At 36.8% G+C, this 17,768-nt stretch overlaps 5 protein-coding genes across 5 annotated transcripts; 3 read left to right on the forward strand and 2 right to left on the reverse strand.

Moving 5' to 3' along the window:
• Positions 1–40: 40 nt before the first annotated feature.
• Positions 41–4,897, forward strand: MONOS_447 (uncharacterized protein; the record flags this gene model as incomplete). The annotated part of the gene is made up of 1 exon (XM_067874544.1): positions 41–4,897. The coding sequence occupies one exon, from the start codon at positions 41–43 to the stop codon at positions 4,358–4,360; it is 4,320 nt and encodes a 1,439-aa protein (XP_067733836.1). The 3' UTR covers positions 4,361–4,897.
• Positions 4,898–7,045: 2,148 nt separating this feature from the next.
• On the reverse strand, positions 7,046–7,669 carry MONOS_448 (uncharacterized protein; the record flags this gene model as incomplete). Its single annotated transcript, XM_067874555.1, has 1 exon — positions 7,046–7,669. The coding sequence occupies one exon, from the start codon at positions 7,667–7,669 to the stop codon at positions 7,046–7,048; it is 624 nt and encodes a 207-aa protein (XP_067733837.1).
• A 6,185-nt stretch (positions 7,670–13,854) lies between these two features.
• Positions 13,855–14,714, reverse strand: MONOS_449 (uncharacterized protein; the record flags this gene model as incomplete). The annotated part of the gene is made up of 3 exons (XM_067874565.1): positions 13,855–14,226; positions 14,379–14,502; positions 14,656–14,714. The coding sequence occupies 3 exons, from the start codon at positions 14,712–14,714 to the stop codon at positions 13,855–13,857; spliced, it is 555 nt and encodes a 184-aa protein (XP_067733838.1).
• Positions 14,715–16,637: 1,923 nt separating this feature from the next.
• On the forward strand, positions 16,638–17,219 carry MONOS_450 (uncharacterized protein; the record flags this gene model as incomplete). The annotated part of the gene is made up of 2 exons (XM_067874577.1): positions 16,638–16,912; positions 16,970–17,219. The coding sequence occupies 2 exons, from the start codon at positions 16,638–16,640 to the stop codon at positions 17,217–17,219; spliced, it is 525 nt and encodes a 174-aa protein (XP_067733839.1).
• Positions 17,220–17,400: 181 nt separating this feature from the next.
• Positions 17,401–17,740, forward strand: MONOS_451 (uncharacterized protein; the record flags this gene model as incomplete). The annotated part of the gene is made up of 2 exons (XM_067874588.1): positions 17,401–17,518; positions 17,574–17,740. The coding sequence occupies 2 exons, from the start codon at positions 17,401–17,403 to the stop codon at positions 17,738–17,740; spliced, it is 285 nt and encodes a 94-aa protein (XP_067733840.1).
• Between the last annotated feature and the right edge of the window lie 28 nt (positions 17,741–17,768).

Genomic DNA, 17,768 nt, shown 5'->3' on the forward strand with positions numbered 1-17,768 from the left:
GATATTCGCTGAACTGCCTGCTCAAATAGGAACATTTGTGATGGAAGGAATGACATTTGAGGGATGCAATGCCTGGAAAGGGAAGAATGTGTTTGCGTTAGGATGGGATCTGAGAGAGATTGTGAACAAAGATCATTTGAAATGGGAGATGAGTTCAAACGAGTTGGGATCGTTGGATGAGTTGTGTGGATGGGAGAGGAAGACAACAGGAGAGGAGGGATATGTGATTCCACTTGTTGTGTATTTGTGGAGTAATTGGAGTGGGAATGGGTTTGTTTCGAAAGATGGAGGAGGAGACTTCAGTGGGTGTGGATATTCGGAAGCACCATGTTCATCGATTGACCACTTGATATTACTGAGATATGAACCACTTGATGAAGGTGAACCTCACATCAATGTTGTGGATTCTGGATTGTCGAGCCATTCCATTTCTTTTTCTTCCTCATCGCCTCCAGCTTTACATGATTCAGAGGCACAAAAAGTGGTGATTGAAGGAACATCGAAAGGCACAGCAGTGATAACAAGCAATGATGATGATGAGAATGATATGGTTGGTGGTTCATTAATATCATCTGGTGTGAGTCTGACACTGGTAAATTTGTCATTCTCAAATACCAATCCAAACAGTCATCAGGAGATATTGATTGAATCATCAGGAGCAAACATCTGTTTGTCTGTTGTGGATTGCTCATTTGGCTCATTGAATGGAATGGCGGATGCAGGGTTTTGTGTGATGAAAGTGAATGGAGGCAGAGCCGTTGTTCAAGGATGTTCGTTGGATGCAGGGGGTCAGCTGAGAGGGTTCATCGCTTTCAGTGCAGCGGCAGCAAGGGAGATGATTGTGGAGGATGTGAACATCTCGAATGTTGGGGTGAAAGAGAGAAGTCTGACATCGATGTTTGAGGATGAACAGACGAATGGGATGAAAGCCAAAAGAGGGATGAATGGAGGGGAAAACAGGCATTCAAACAACGAAAAAGTGGTGATAAAAGTGAATGGGTCTTCGTTCACAAACATCACAAATGGAGAAAACGGAGCAGGGATGTTGAGTGTGGATTCATTTGAGAGTGCGATGGAGTGTGTGTTGGAGGGGTGTTCGGTTTCGAGTTGCAGGAGTGAAATGAGCGAGGAAGGAGGAGGGATGAAAGTGTGTCTGAAGAGAGGGGAATCAGAAGTGAGAGTTGTTGGATGTTCACTGGCGATGTGCTCGTGCTCGGGGGTGAAGGGAAGAGGAGGAGGAGTGATGGTTGATGCACTTGACCCGAATGGGGGTGGAGCCAGTGCATTTGGGCCTGTTGGGATAAGGATGGAGAATGTGAGGTTTTGGGGCAACGAGGCATTTGTGGGGAAGGATGTGTTCATCAGATGCGAGTCGATTGCCGAACAGATCAATGAGACATTGTTTGTGCTGGATCTCAGCCAGGATGCCCTGAAATCCTCCAACTCCATCTGTGGGTCTGACAAGGAAAGGGATGATGCTGATCTGATCCCTCTGATCACATTCTATTATGGCAAGCAGTTGTTTGTCTCTTTGAGTGGAAGAGATGACAGACAATGTGGGGCACAGAACAATCCTTGCCTGAGCATTGGCAGTGCTGTGAAGCACATTCAAAGTGGCTTTGCAAATATGCTTCTGATTGATGGGGAAGGGGCGATTGGGGGAAAGTGTGTGATTGGGGATGTGAATGTGAAGAGTCTGAAGAAGACTCAATCGACAATCCATCTTGATGGAAAGATGGAGGCTGTGGGGGATGAAGGGGGTGTAATTGTGTTTGTGAATGAGAGTGCTGTGGAGAAATGTGAATTCTTGTTTGGGTTGAGTTTTGAATCAGAGCATTCAAGCATTGTGAAAGTGAAGAATGGAACATTGGGGGTGAGTGAGTGTTGGTGGAAGAGTGTTGGAATGATGACACTTTTGAACAGAACAATTGTGGAAGTGGAGAGTGGAGAGATGGAGATGGAGAAATGTGTTGTCAGCTGTGTTTCCACTTCACAAGAGATATTGTCATTCTGTGAAGGGAGCAAGGCTGCGATATATCAGCTGAGGATGAGCGATATTGAGAGCGAGGATGGAGGGATTGTTGATGCGAAGAAAGCAAGGGTGGAGGCGAAGGAGATGTCGATGAGCAACATCACCAGACAGAACAGAGGGAGCATTGTGAAGATGATGGAATGCACAGAAAGAGTGGATTTGATGAATTGCTCGATGAGAATGTGTTTGGGAAAAGAAGGGAGAGGATGGATGGTGAGTGTGTGCAAGTGTGAAAGTGTGAATGTTGACTGTTGTGAGTTTGATGGAGAAGAGGAAGAGAATGAAGAGAGAACCAGAAATGAGCAGGACGAAGGAGAAAGAAGAGAGGAGATATGCAAGTGGAATGGCTCAATGGTTGAATTTGAGATGAGTGAAGTGGAAATGAAGGATGCATCGATGAGAAACAGCAAAAAAGGGGGATTGTCAGTGAGCGCAGGAAATGTGGTGATTGAGAAAGGAGAGTTTGTGAACAACAACCCATCGATTGGAAAATATCCCTCAGCTCGGAGAAACATATTGTGCTCGGATTCTGCTCAGCTGAATATCATGAGCTTGAAGGGAGGAGACGGAGTGAAAGATGATTCATCGATGTGGATTCTGAATGAAGGATGCACTTTGAAGGGGATTGTTGAGGAGCGAGCATCGCCATTATTCATACCCACACTGCGGCGGGTGGAGACAGAGGAGAAGGAAGTGGTGCTGGATGTTGTGTTCAGGGGCACACTTCTTCTGCCATGCAACCTGTCGTTTCGGGTTGTTTCGTCAGTGGGGGATGTGGAGCAGGTGGAGACACACGAGATAAGTGAGTCTGGGTTTGTGAGTGAAGAGGAAGTGCATGGCACAGCTGGGTTGGAGATGGTCAGAGGAGCAGAGGCGAGTGCGGAAGTGAAGGTGAGCATCTTGTTTGGAGACGGCCATTCTCCCTCGGCAACTGAGTCATTCATTCTGAAGAACAGGAGTGAGGTTGAATCGAAGGGAGATGAAAGGATTGTTGAAGGAAGAAAAGAAGGGAAATCATCATGGGCATTGATTGTAATTGTTTTATTGGTTGTTATATTATTCATTGTTCTGATCGTATCTGTTGTTTTGGCCGTTCGATGGCGAAAACAAAAGAGAAGAACGGAAGAGTTGGAGATAATTGTGGAAGACACAGTGAAGAAGGATCCGAAGGCGTTTGAGATGGTGACGATGGAGATATCGCCTGAGGAGCAGTGGAGGAGAGCTGAGAGGGAAGCTGAAAAGAAAAATGTGGAAAGGATGAAAAAAAGAATATATGATACGAATATGCAGCATTCTGAATCATCAGAGCATCTTCTATCTGAGAGCGGCTCCACTGAATACATTCTGGGAAGGGATTCAGACAAGATTCCAGAATGGATGCTGGAAAAGGTTGACGAAAAGGAAGAGAAAAGAAAGAGATCTCCTTCACCATCCATTTCATCCACTTCAACAACTGATTCAGATTCAACATTTGTTCGAGGAGAGGATCTGTGCCCAACCACTTCATCCATGTCGAATCTGGTGGATGCAATGGCCTGTTCATCTCCTCATGAGAAATTGATTGCGGATCTGAGGGATTCGCTGTTCATGTTGCTTCATGGAAGGAACGAGAAGAAGGAGATGGCAATAGGAACTCTGCAAGAGAGGGAGCTGACAGCTGCTCAGATCCTGTTCTGGGTGGCTAATCTTTCGCTCCATTCATTTGATGAAATGGAAAATCCACTCCAATCATTGGCCAATCTGAGTCCCCACATTGTTTTGTTTTCTGAGCACATGGTGATCTGTGTTGCGATGCATTCGGATTGCTCTTCTTCAGACTCAGACACTTCATCCATCTCTTCATCAACTGTTATCACATCAACATCTGATTGCTCAACTATGAGCGATGATGAAAGAGATTCTCTGCCCTTGTCTGCGTTTGAGGATGATGAAGACAATCGATATGAGTGCATGAGGTGGAAGGCGCCGGAGCTGCTGATCAACAAGAAGATGGGAGCGACAAAGGAATCGGTTTCATTCTCGATCGGGATGATGCTGTGGGAGTGTTTGACATTGAATATTCCCTTTGGTGATTATGAGGCAGAGGTGGCAGGGCAGAAGATTGTGAATGGAGAAAGACTGGAACTGAGGAGCATTGAAACTTCTCAGTTTGTGCGAGTTGTGAAGTGCTGTGTGGCATGGAAAGCAGAAGACAGACCATCGCTGATTGAGCTTCGGAAGGAGTTTATCTGTTTTTTTCCGTCAGGTGCAACAATGCTGACGATCACAGATGCAATCAGAATTGAGGAATCAAGCAGTGAGAGCGAAGGATACACAAAGAGCAAATGAACTGGTCAATCAAATGACTGAAGAGGTTGAGGGAAAGGGAAGGAATAGTTAAATTGACTGGGAAATGTTTTGTTGTTTTACAGAATATTAGTTAATGAATAGAGAAAGGGTTGTTCTGATAAAATGATAACAAGCAGTTTGTTCATCTGAGCAAACATTAGGATTTTAATTGTATGTGAAAGGATAAGTATTATATGTAGATTTTTGTATGTCTTTCTGGTTTTTGTATTATTATTAAGTTTTGTTTCGGCTTTTGATAATTGTCGCTTTGACTTTCGTTAGGTGCGATGAGGCGTCAATTTCCCATTATCCAAAAACCAAGACTTCAAGAAAAATAATCGTTCTTCCTTTTCTTTAAAACAATTTGGTGCATTTTTTTTTTCTTTTTTGAAAAAATACAACGATTTGTACCAACTATTTCTGCTATTTTGCAATTTTAATTGATAATTTAAATAAAGAAATAAAAAATTTATATTTACGATATCAATTCAAACTTCAAGTGATTTTTTGTTTATCAATAAATGAAGAACAATTTGACTGATTTTTTTTTTTTTTGAAAACTTCCATTTGTTTCATTTTCAAATTAAAAAATTAGCCATTTGACACTTTTGTCGATCGACTTGCTGTGATACTTCGTTTGAAGTCGGTCTGTCGCAAAGTCCTAATCGAATTATTTTTGGGCAATCGTTTTTCTGGAACTTTTATAATTAAATAAAAATTTTTCGTAACAAAAAGAAAGAAAGAAAGAAAGAAAGAAAAGAAAAGAAAAAAGAAAGAAAGAAAAATACCCATTATGAATATATTTAACACGAACCAAGAACTATTTTCACTTTTCTTATTCCGTTTTCATTTTTAAAAATCAGTTTTAAAACATCAAAACTAATATCATCATATTTTATTTAATTTTTTATCCCCATAAAATGTGCTTATTCTCAATGGAAATACTCTTTTTTTTAATTCCTTAAAAAAAGAATATGTGACTTTTACTGTTTTCTCTTTTGTTTTGAGATATCATCACTTTCAAACGAGTCACCCATCAGATCTGAAATGAATATTCAAAATTCATCAAACGGTGATGCAATGATGAAATGAAAAAGGGAGTGAGTAACATAGTGCAAATTACAAACGCGCCTGAAGAGAAGGGAAAATGAAAGGAAAATTTAATATCATTCTTCATGGGGTGAGCATGACACGAGGAGGAAAAAAGAGAAGGAAGTGAGAGTCACATTCTCTTTTTTAATTAAAGCACATGAACTTTGATTTAAAAGAAAACATTCTTTCACTTCCTTCTCTTCTGTTTTGAGAGAAATACTTAATTGGGAGAACATGAAGCATCAAAGGAATTGATCAGACTAATTGATGATCTTTGTTTTTCAACATTTTTCCCAATAACTCTTTATTGGCTTGTGATCTGGTTCTTATTATATATTAAACGGATTTTTCTTGGATGACTTCTTGTGCGATCTTTCTTTCACTCAGGTTTTTTTCATTAGGTTCTTCGATTTTGTTGTTATATGGTTCCTCAATTCGACTTGGATTTTGACAATCTGATGTTGAATTCCAAACAGCTTTTCTCGGATTACTGTGAAATCTGGTGTTTTTCCTTTTTGTGTTCACTATTCGTGCACGCTTTGTCATTTGTGAAGATCCAGAATCTCAACTTCTGTCCACTTCCTCCTGTTCGTTGTCAACTGTGGTTGAATCAACATCGTCGTTTCTGCTTGCATAATTTTTTTCTGAGGTTCTAGTTTTTAATAAATGTGGATCCGCAGAGCCCTTTTGCATTCCACTTTGAACATTGCTTTTGGAAGATTGAACTGCTATAGCTCTTGTGCAAGAGGAAGAAACATCTGATTAAAAATAGCAGTTCGTTATCGTATCGCTTCGCGGAGACAGCCTTGTGAACTTGGCAACTTGTGCTATGTGCATTTTAGACATCGTTAAGGCTGATATTGAAGCGTGCAAAAGTGATTAAGGTCCGAAACATTCTGGAATCCTGATTTATGAATGATTTCAGATTCAAGTTTTCTCAGGGATCTTGAAAACAGAGGCTTTTTTGTAATTTCGTTAAGAAACAAGTGGTCAGAATTTGTTCGTATTTTTTTCCGCTCTTGACCACAATTCCTTCACAGCTGATGCAGGGCAAATCAATGGTGTTTCTTGGAGGAATGGGATGATGATATCCTTTCTTTCCGCTCCGGTCTTCAATGAGGTGTCAATGGCAACTGAGTCTTCTTTTATTGTGGAATGTGTAAGGCTTATTCTTTCGAGTTTGATAAAGCGGCACGCAGAAAATAAGATGAATAGGCAGATTGTTTTTTTCATGAGTGTGTCATTATCCAGGTCTTTGTTCTTACCTAAGGTTGCTGTATTATCCAAAAGAACTCTTGGATTCCAGATCGGAGGCTTGTTTTTCTTTTTTCTTCTTTCAAGTCTTTGGAAAGATCGGAATAGAATCTTCATTAGTGGATAATCTGCAAACTGCTTTTTGAATGACAGTTGAGGCAATAGGGAAATTGCGGAATATGTTTTGCATAACGAAGACCATTTTTGTCCCTTGTCGTGAAGTCTTTGAAAGATATCTGCACATATTATAACCCAGTCAAACAAATCACTTGGAGGCGGACCTTTGCTGCAAACAGCCCACTCTTCTCCAAAACGTGCGAAACTCGGTAAACATCCTTTTCATGTTGATGGCGAGAAGCTGGATTCGCACAGATTAACCATATCAATGGGATATCCTTTCGTCTGAAGGATGGCTTTGAACAAAACTTCTCCGTTTGATGCTAAGGATTTATCAAGATTGCACGCAGTTTCCCTGGTGGAAGACAAGCATCCATCTTCTTCATCAGTGGTCCTGGTATTAGAAGATCGCTCAGGTTCTTCGATGTCCATTCGACATGATTCGTTTCTCTCAACAGCGGTTCCCATATTTGGCCCTTCCAATCGGGAAGAAGGAGAAGAACTCGAGCTTGTTCGAGAATCGTTTTCCTGATTGTCGGGAGAATGAGTGGAATGGGTGGGTGAGCGAGAACGGTTTCTCCATACCAAGGCTGTTGAATACCTTCCTATTTTATAAGGCTTGTGGGACAGCACAATCGATAAGTTTACCTGTTCCACGCTGTGGCAAACGCATCCAGTGTTATTTTCACTTTCATTTTCATTATAAGTCCTCGAAAGGTTTCTTGTCTTATTTTGATAATCTCCTCCCCTTTTTAATCTTAAAAGGGAACTGTCACTAACGTTTTGCCTGCCCTGAATGTTTTGAGTCTTCACTTGAATTTTCATCACTTTTGGAAGTCTCCACATCTTCGAAAACAGCCTTCGAAGGTTTGTCACCGCGTGCCATTTATTTTTATTGGAAACCGATATTGAGATGTCCGATCTTAACAGAAGTGTGTAGATGTGGTTGGATGAAAGTATTGGAGTGAAATAGATTAACGATTGAAGAATCTCCCGCATTTCTCGATAATTGGAGCTTTTGTTTCGTTGCGAACGTGAGAGCGCACAATGGAAATCGAATTCTTTGTTTCTTGTTCTTAAATAAGCTCCAGCTGTTTTTCTGGATGTGTTTGTTGTGAGGATTGCTTCTAGAATGAACAGAGGATAAAGCTATCGGGTAGTGTAGGCCTTCAATTTAGATATCCATTTTGTTAGACTTGGAAGGATAGAATGGTTGATCTTAATCCTCCCATTCCATCCTGTTCTCGAGACCAAATTGTTCAGAGTTCGATACAGAGTTGAAAGTAAAAGAGAAGCTTCCTGAAACACTAACCTTGTGGCGTTCAATTTTCCAATGAAGGCTGCCAGGTCTCACACTTTGACTTCTTGCGATTTGAGAGAAGTCCTCCTCCATCTGATTCATTCCTTTGTCAGTTCTTTCGATCTTCTCACTTTCAGAGCAATATTGAAATGGTGCGTGTCTCAATCGAAACCCGAATAGGTGAAGCTTTGCGGGCATAAGTGAAACAAAATACCTTCTTCAATTTTACGATTTTTTTCATTTCAACAAAATGATAATAATTAACATTAAATAATAACACTTTTGAGTGGAGCAGCCTTTTGATTCTTTTACAAAAATATCATCGAAAATTTTTTGTGATCAATCCCATAAAAAATTTTCAAATTTATTAATTAAGTTTTCAACGCGAATGCTTATGAATTGAAGATCTATCAATACATCTTGCAAAATGGTTTATAAAGGTAAATAAATTGAGAGTGGGTTTTGACATTTTTTATCTCTTTTTGAATATTTTCTTTTTTATTAATATTTGTTGAATAAACACCTCTTCTTCTTGCTTATGAATAGATTATTAATTTATATTAATTTCAAACATTTGTTTTGAAGGAAAATTTGGGGAATATTTTGGATGTTCAGGTTTTTTGATGAAATACACAGTTGATGTTTCATTACACTGTATTCAAAGTGCGGAAGAATTTCAGTCAAAAAATGTAATAAATATTTAGATTTTTGAATAAGCATTGGTTCAGACAACGTTTGAATTAATGTATGTAACTTTTGACACGTGTTATATTGTTTGATTATTTATTAAAATTTTTAAAGGTGTTTGTGAGCAAAATATGAGCAATCAAAGAATGAATTTTTAAACTTATTTATTTCATTTTGATGAAAACAACTTTTTATAATTTTTCAACAGAAAGTTTGCCTAATCTTATCATTGCCTTATAAATCAATGGGATGTATTTTTTTTTTGATTTTTGATTAGAAATGGATGTATTTTTCATATTCGTTCTTTCTCAAACCCAAATGTTCAATATCAATGATGTATTATTCATTGGCAGCTTATGAAGTTTTATCAAAACCGTGGTTGCATCTGAAACAGATATCACAATCAATTTCAATTTTGTTCACATGGAATTCTAAGTTGAAATAAAAAAGTGAAAAAATGTATTTCGTATTAAATACTTGTTTTAAAAAAACATTATAAAATAAAATTTTATAAAGAAACCTTTTTCGCTACAGCAAAATTTGAAATTAAGAATTATCCTTAAAAGAAGTGTTCGTTTTCTTTCTCTGTTGTTTGTTGATAATATTTTTTAACTCAAATCTTTGTTTAATTGGAAATTCTATTTCAAACAAAAAATTTTCAATTAACATTTGTCATGTTGCAAATGAAGTGCAAAATTCTCTGACGAACTATGCAAATCAGGAATAACGCCTATCCTCTTCTTTTTCAGTTCACAAAGAAGGAAAGTGGAAGATGATAAAGATGAAGAAGTGAAAGTCGGAGGGAAAAATGCAGCTGTTGAAGTGATAGGATTGAGAATAATGATGAACCTTCACTTGTCTTCGTGTCCTGATTTTCAAGAAGTGATTCTTAGAAATAGCTGTTTTTGATCTCCTTTTTGAAAATAAAATGAAAGTGGATAAACGAATAAACAATTGACAACAGGAAAAGAAAAGGATTTAATGGATATGCGGGGTTGGCAATGAGGATCCTGAGTTGCTCCTTTGTTTTTGGTGAATTGGTTAAAGTTGACACATAAGTTTCAGCAAGGCTGGCTAAGAGCAGAGAACAAGGGAATGAAGATCCAGCAAAAAACGTTACTGAAAATGCAACAATAGATGTGGGAGATGCTATCATTACACGATCAGCATCGCACATCGAACCTACAACTTTTTCTTGCAAAAAATGGGTATTTCGCTGATTTCTCTGATCTCACAAGGATTGATTCTTGTGGATGTGAAATGTTTCTTTCACAAATGGGGAGAGAAACGAAAAGACTGCGTTTAATCAACATTCACTGAATGTGGACACTTTTATATTAACGTGATGATAGTTTGCCATGATGATGAGCAGGAGAGAGTTTATTCTTTGAGATATCTTCAAATTATATTCTTTCGAAGTTTGTTGTCATCTTCATCTTTTTGTTGAGCAGTGCAGAAATAATTGGAGAAGATTTGTAGCGTGTTCGCAAGGCTGAGGGTAAAAGATGAGCAGAATGTGAGTGAAAAGAGAATGTGTGAAAGTTGAGTGAAATTCTCGATTCGAGGATCATTCCTATTGAAAACTCTGTGAAAGAAAGCTTGACTGAGGTTGTAGATATTGAAAAGAAGAGTTTATAAGCGATGCAACAGCATTTGAAGATATAATTGTAGCTGATCTTTGCAAATAATACTTTCATTGAAGAAGATAAAAAAGAGATAAAGGAAAAAAATAATGAAATTTCGTTTAAAGAAATTTGAAAAAGAGATGGAAAAGAGCACACAAATTTCTGCTTTATTGAATGAAGTTCTTGAAATTATATCTTTGTTTGCTTCCGTTGTTGAAGTGCAACTCTCGAATGGAAACTGGGCGATGGCATTTCCACTGAAGAACAATTCGTTTCTTCGCAATTATATGTGGAATTTCCATCAAAGGAACAGAATGTGATAAAAATTTACCCACTCATCCAAGAATAGGTTGAAAGATAATAAATGGCAGCACCTCCAAATGAAGAAGAAGCAGTCAGTTTGTTATTTATAAACTGGTAATCTTTTTCCAAAAACTGATTCGTCTTCACTTGAGGAGTCCAACTGAATGTTAGAGCACCAGCAGAATCGTTTCCTGAATTTGAAAAGCACTTGCCTTTGGCGAATAAGAATTGACCGTTTGATGGAAAATCGCCAATCCAGAAATACCAACGGTTCCATACCAATCTGTTATTGAACAATTTTCGACTTTGTTCTCTGAGAATGAATAAACAGAATTTGTTTGCCAATGCCCAACATAAGAAGCTCCTCCATGCTTTGCTTGACAAGTTGTGAAATAAGATTTTGTGATGTCTATGTTAAGCTGGTAATCGCAACATATAGCTCCACCATGATCATTGGTGAACAATTGTTGAATGAATAAGAAGTCTCTACCAAAATCACATTTTTTAAACCAGAAAAATAGCGTTTAAATACAAAAATAAAGAGAAAATTTCAAACCTCAAGTGTGAAGCATTTAAGTGCTGCATTATCAAATCCAAAGATAAACTTTCAACACACGGGCATTAAATTTTAAGCAAAAATATTGAAATATATAATTTTATTATGGGATTGATCACAATAATTTTTTAATGAAACATAAGTTGATATCACAAAAAACTGCTCCACCCAAAAGTGTTATTTTTTTATGTTATTTATTACCTCTTATTATCATGAATGAAATCGTGAAATTGAAGGAGGCGTTTTTTTACACTTATGCCGCTTTGCGATTGTATCATACGACTTTTTTCTTCGTTCACAAGCAAACCAAGGCTTTTGAGGAGAGAGACGACTTTCACAGTTATCCATTTGAGTTTTCTTTGATCTTGGTGAAGAAGGATAACATCGTCCAGATAAGCGATTGCTCTAACGTCCCATTTCTGACGAATGAATGTTATCACTTTTCTCATGATTTTTGTGAAGATTCTTGTAGAATCTTTGTATCCAAATGGCATTCCGTTGAAACAGTAGTAATTTTGTTGAATATGAAAGACAGAAAAGAGTTGAAATTGTCGTCCACTTTTCCAAGTGGTTGTCCTGACTTTGATTGATGGTTTTCGCATAATCTCCTCTTGCCTTAATTCGTTCTTTAAATAAGAAATCCTCCAGTTTGAAATAAAGAGACTTTGTTGCATCGTTTAGCTTTCTGCAATCGATAATTTGCCTCCATCCACCTTGTTTTTTCCTTATGACAAACACTGAGTTTAAGCGTTTCACTTTTCTTTTTGGTATCTTTTGTATAACATTCGTCTCGAGCTGATTCTGGATCAGCTTTTCCATCGCAATCGTTGCTTCCTGTGACTGTTGTGGACAATGAGCTTCATTCTTTGCCTTGATTAGTCTATCCCTGGTTTTTAGCTTTTCAAGATTGGAATAGCACCTCTTTTTTTCAGCCTTTCCCCTCCTATCCTTCTCCATACATTTCCAAAAAATGCCGTTCTTCCTCCAACTACTGAATGCAAACGACTTTATTGGTCCTCGCTCCGCTGGATCGCTGATGCGAAAAGCTTCTGTTGAACCTGCTTGCTGATCTTCTCCATGCATACGATCGGGGACCTGAACGAAAAAATTGTAAATGCTGATCTCTCTGACTGGTTCTGTCATTCACACAATATCTTTTTCCAAAGGCTTATGAATTAAAAGATATTTGTGCCCATCTTTTGGTTGTTGTCTCCATTTTTTTTCTGTATTCTTTAAGTAGATATTTTTGTCTTTTGGTTGGAAGTGTTGATGCTAAATTTTCTTTAATTTTCGTTGATTCGGAAAAACCGAATATCGCTTGATTTCGAGTGTTTCTGGCCTCCTTCATGGCTTGGGCAAGAAGAAAAGGTGCTTGAGCTATTGGTTCATGAGCTGCATCATCCTTTTGAGTCTTTGAATGGGCAAATAATAGTAATTTCATTACTGGATTTTAAAAACGTTACGCATCTTTCGCCTGCCTGATCTAATGCATCTTTGAAAGTACTTGCAGTCCTCACAAAAGGCGGAGGTGCGCTAGAAAGAAAGGGTGATAAATCCTCTGTCTTAAAGGAGGAAATGAAATCGTTAATCACAATATCCGGAAAATGCAGATCATATAAAGATAATTCAGGTAGTATTCCAATTTTTTACGAAAAATGAATCTTCCATTGGTGAATAATCTTCTCGTTTTTCTTCGTCCGAATTTGAAGAAGATGAAGGTTGCAAGGGAGGGAAAGAAGAAGGTTGGGAAGAGGAAAAGGGAACTGAAAACGAAGGAATCCAGTTTGTTGCACCACCAGGAAACTTTGCTACTCTCGGTTCGGTCGCAAGTCCATCTCCCAGAGGATTATTCGAAATCATCTTTTTCCAAGATCAGTGATTATGACTTGCCCATAATTAACGATCTCTCAAAATAGAAGAGAAGGAAGTGAGAGAATGTTTTCTTTAAAATCAAAGAACATGTTAATTGATTTGCTTTTATAACAATTTTCTCAATTTTCATCTTTTGTTTTTCATAATATTCATCACATTCGTAAAGAAGCTTTTCTTTCGTAATTTCTCTTCCGAAGAAGTCGAAACAATGAGAATGAGAAGGAATGAAGTATTGAGAAGACTGAGGAAGTTTCATTAGAACCGATCCAGATCCATTGCTGAGGACTCCGCTGTTAATGAAGGCTTTTTTGATCACCGATGTGGTGAATGCTGTGTGAAGGGCTTGTTGCAACGCAACTGCAACGGCTGTTCTTTTTAAAGATGAAAAGGTGGATGATAGAGAGCTGTAATTGTTTGATAGCTCTGACTTCAACACTGCAAACGCACCTCTGTCCAGAAGCTGTAATATGTGTACCACATGTGGAACGATGGTGACGACATCTATTTCAGCTTCCTTGAACTTTCTCCATATTGTTGGATCAGCCAGCGATGAGTGTGAATCCAGGAGAAGAAGGCAACGATGAGTTTCTTTTAGAATTCGCTTTCATCTGTCAATGATAGCTGGCAGCAGGACTGTTAAGACGTATTTTTTGAATGCTGTTTTGTCCATCCAGCCGTTAGTGTTTGGTTAAATGTCAAGCGACGGTGTTAACAGCGTTGTTAGTTCTTTCGGAAGAGTTGCGCTCGGCTGCAGCACGATAGACGGAAGTGAGAGACCATCAGCAGCGATTCCAGCAACGAGAGTAGCATTCGGCATCCTTTTGGCAGTCTTTTTGAACCCAGCTTGTTCATCTGCTGGATGAACAACAACACCACGTGAAGAAGTTGGAATTCGAAGCGAAGATTCATCGACGTTGAAGATTAATTTCGCGGGATATTTGTTTGCATCGTGTAATGCTTGTAATTGAGCTTGCCACGGCTTAAGGATTTTCTGACAAGATGCTGCAAGTCTGTTGATATCAACTTGCTTTGGCAGCGATGACTTCAATTCCGGATGGCGCTTTATGAAGGCGTAAACTGTCTTTGGAGTTTCTGTATTTTTCTTCTTTTTTTCATTTTCTTCTTTTTTTCATTTTCTTCTTCTTCACAATCGTTCATTATATTTTCCATCTAAATACAAATTAATATACAATTCAAACATCAATTGCAAACCAGATCACGTGCTTTTCGTAATGTGAGGCTTGTCCCAGATCGGGATTCAATTGTAACTTCTTCCAAGAATTGCTTTTCTTTTTCTCCGCTAATAATTGGTGGGTGTTCAACTTTTGCAATCAACCTGTCGTTTTATATTGCTTTTTCAGCGTGCTCCAAAAATTTTTTGCTGATTCCACCGTATTTAACCCCGTTGACCAGCCTGACGACATTGTCATTCACAATGTGTGCAATCCTTTCCAATCTTGTCTCATATTTCCTGTAACGTAATGCAGACATTGCTTCCTTCAGCCGCTTCAACTCCGCTTCAGCTTTCTTCTTCACTTGTAATTTCATATATATATTATGGGTAATGATCATAAATATATTTTTTTATTTATTTATTCTCAAAAAAATATTTTTAATTAATATATAAATCTTTGAATGAATTAGAAATATTTACAAACCTTTGTGCAGTCCAATTTCTCATGAAAGCTCAATGGAAGGACTTCACCTCATCCTCCACATTCACGAAATTTTCTATTTCTTTAAAAACACATGTTAATGAATACAGTCTCAATCGTATTTCATCACATCATGTTTTGCATAGATTTTTAAGTGACAAATCCGATTATAAATATGTTTGATATTGCTTTACACATTGAAAATAAAATAAAAATTACTTTATTGTTAACAAAGGTGAAAATTTTTGTAATCTTATTTTTTCGAACGATAATTTCAGTTTGATGATTTTGTACAAAAAATTTGTTTATGAACATAGAAAATTAATTGTTCCGATCAAATACATCAATATCTTTCATTTTCATTAAACATTAACTTCTGAAAAAAAAAAACAAATCTTAAATTTAAATTTAAAAATATTTTTTGTGATAATTTAATAAGAAAAATATTTTTTATAACAATATTTATAACATTTTAACCGTTAATTGTTTCATTTCCATAATTTTCTCAACAATTTTCATTATAAAAGCTTTTTTATTTAAATTCTTTTCATCACTTATCCATGAATTCAAAATTATTCATAAATAAACATCTGTTTTTTAAAAATCTTTCAAATATAATTTTCATAAAATTTCCACATTAATACTTTTATTTTTCTCATTATACCAAAAAAAAGATTATCTCTTTCTTCAGATCGAATAATCTCTTAAAAAATAACAATTATTAAATCTTTTAAAATTTTTCAAACAACACTATAATATATTAATTCAATAATTTTGAAATATATTCCATTTTCTTTAGAAAATAACACAAAAAACAAAATAAAAACCCCATTATTTACCATCAGAATTGTGAAAATTTTAATTTCAAAAAGAAACCATTTTCCTACGAATTATATCAATATAACTTCACAAATCCTTTTATATTTCTGAAAAACATTTACTTTCAATTAAATTCTAGACATAATGATAACATAATTCAATTATTTGTTTGAAAATTTATATGTTAATGGTAATTTGTTATGAATTATTTAATAATCGTTCATATTAAATGATTCAATTATCTTTGAATTCAACGTGAAAAATAACTATAAGGAATGTTTTTTATGAAAGATGAAATTTTCAAAATAAAGTTCGTTTGGCTAATAAATTCATTTGACAAATTATTATTTGAAATTTGATATGATATTATGTATTAATTTTTGTTTTGGTTTTCAATAAAAAATTTGTTTTTAATTTGCAATTAATATTTATCAATTTTTATTTATAATCTCTATTTATAATTTTTTTTGATAATATTCATCTATTTTTTCATTAAATGTTATTTCCATTTGCTATTTTTTCCATTATTAGTTAAAGAATTAACTTTTGTTTAATTTCCAAATTAATTCAAAAATTTCATATTTTTATTTAATTCTTTTTCGCACTCACAAAAATTTGCTTCATTGTATTCAACAGTATTGTTTGGTTTTTCCTTCCATTTTTGTGAAGTTTTGTGAGCTTTTGCAGTTATATAAAACAAGAAATTTGAAATTTCATAAAATTTTTGAAATTGAACTAAAGGTACTTTTCAAAAAAAAAAAATTGAATACAAAAATCGTCAACTTTATCTTAAAGGTGTGATCATGTTTTGCCTTGATATTTTTATGTGATGAACGTGAACAAAAGTTTCATGGAATTGTCAATGTTTCTTAAATTGATTTCAAATGAGCGGTAAATAAAAGTGCATTTGCACCTTTATTTTTATCAAAAATATTCATTCAATTCCTTCTCTTTCATTTGAGATCACGATCAATGGGTCATCTCCACGATCGGATCAATGTTGCAATCATCGTTGTTCTCGACATTTCCTGGACTTACTTGGTCTTCCGAAGCAGCCGGACTGCCAGGTGGGGAGCAAAGCCAGATGAAGGTCCAATGGCAGCCGCAGTTCCTTTCTCCTCCGTTTATCAATCATTCTGCAGGGTCTTCAACTCAGCCGTCAGATAGAGAAAAGAGCAAACGAGAAGAAGAAGAAAACATGTACGAAGCTGCAGCATCTGTTTTTGAAGAAGTATTAGGACAGGTTCCAGTAAAATCTTTGCTCGACATTCAGTTTCCTATTTTTTCAGTGGAAACAATTCAGCAGGAATAATCCTTACACGATTTAAGCCCATTATTGACTCCAATGCCTCCACAAGCAATCAAATCCAAGAACTGGTTCAACGATGCCCTTGATAGTGCAGGATATAAGCAGGAGATGTGCCTATGTCAAGCTTTCAAAGCTGTTATGTTTTGCTTAGCCGAAATGGATTCCAACAAGGAGAGTGCACGACAAAGAGCTTCAGATGCGCTTGTCCTCACGGCAAAAGCGTTCCAGGAGGCCAGAAATACCAGAATTCAAGGACGGTTCGGGTTTTAAGCAGCTGAGAATAAAAAAGCAGAAGAGGTAGCCGCAATGTCAACGTAGAGTCGGGAACAGATCCTCAAAAAATCTAGCTTTGAACTGATGTGGCAAGTGCGCGAAGGAGACACATGAGTTTAGAAGCAATGCTTGAGGTGAAAAAGAAAAAAAAGAGAGTTTCGTTCATCTAGCTCGGTTCATGCTCCGTCAAAAGGAGGAGCAAGTCAGAAGTTTTTTCGTTTCAGATTCCGCTCTTTCTCAGGAAGGAGAAGCTGTGGAAGCAGAACAAGAGCTGCAGGATGTGCCAGACGGAGTCTGTGTCTTCATATGAATTAATAAAAACAACATAGACAATGTTGCTAACATTTCAAGACATTGTAAGAAGGACGGTGCTGTTCTTAAAGGCATGGGAAGAGATTGGAGGAGGAGATTTGGTCCGAAATGGGATCCAAGCGATGTGGAAGAGCAGAAGAGAAAGAGAGAAACTTTCAAAGATGTTGTACAGAGATGGAGTTGAGCGAACAAGCGAGGAGCACTGAAAAGTTTTCATAGATTTGTTGGAGGAAC

Source organism: Monocercomonoides exilis (assembly GCF_001643675.1).
Source record: "Monocercomonoides exilis strain PA203 chromosome Unknown scaffold6-2077815, whole genome shotgun sequence".
Taxonomy (NCBI): Eukaryota; Preaxostyla; order Oxymonadida; family Polymastigidae; genus Monocercomonoides; species Monocercomonoides exilis.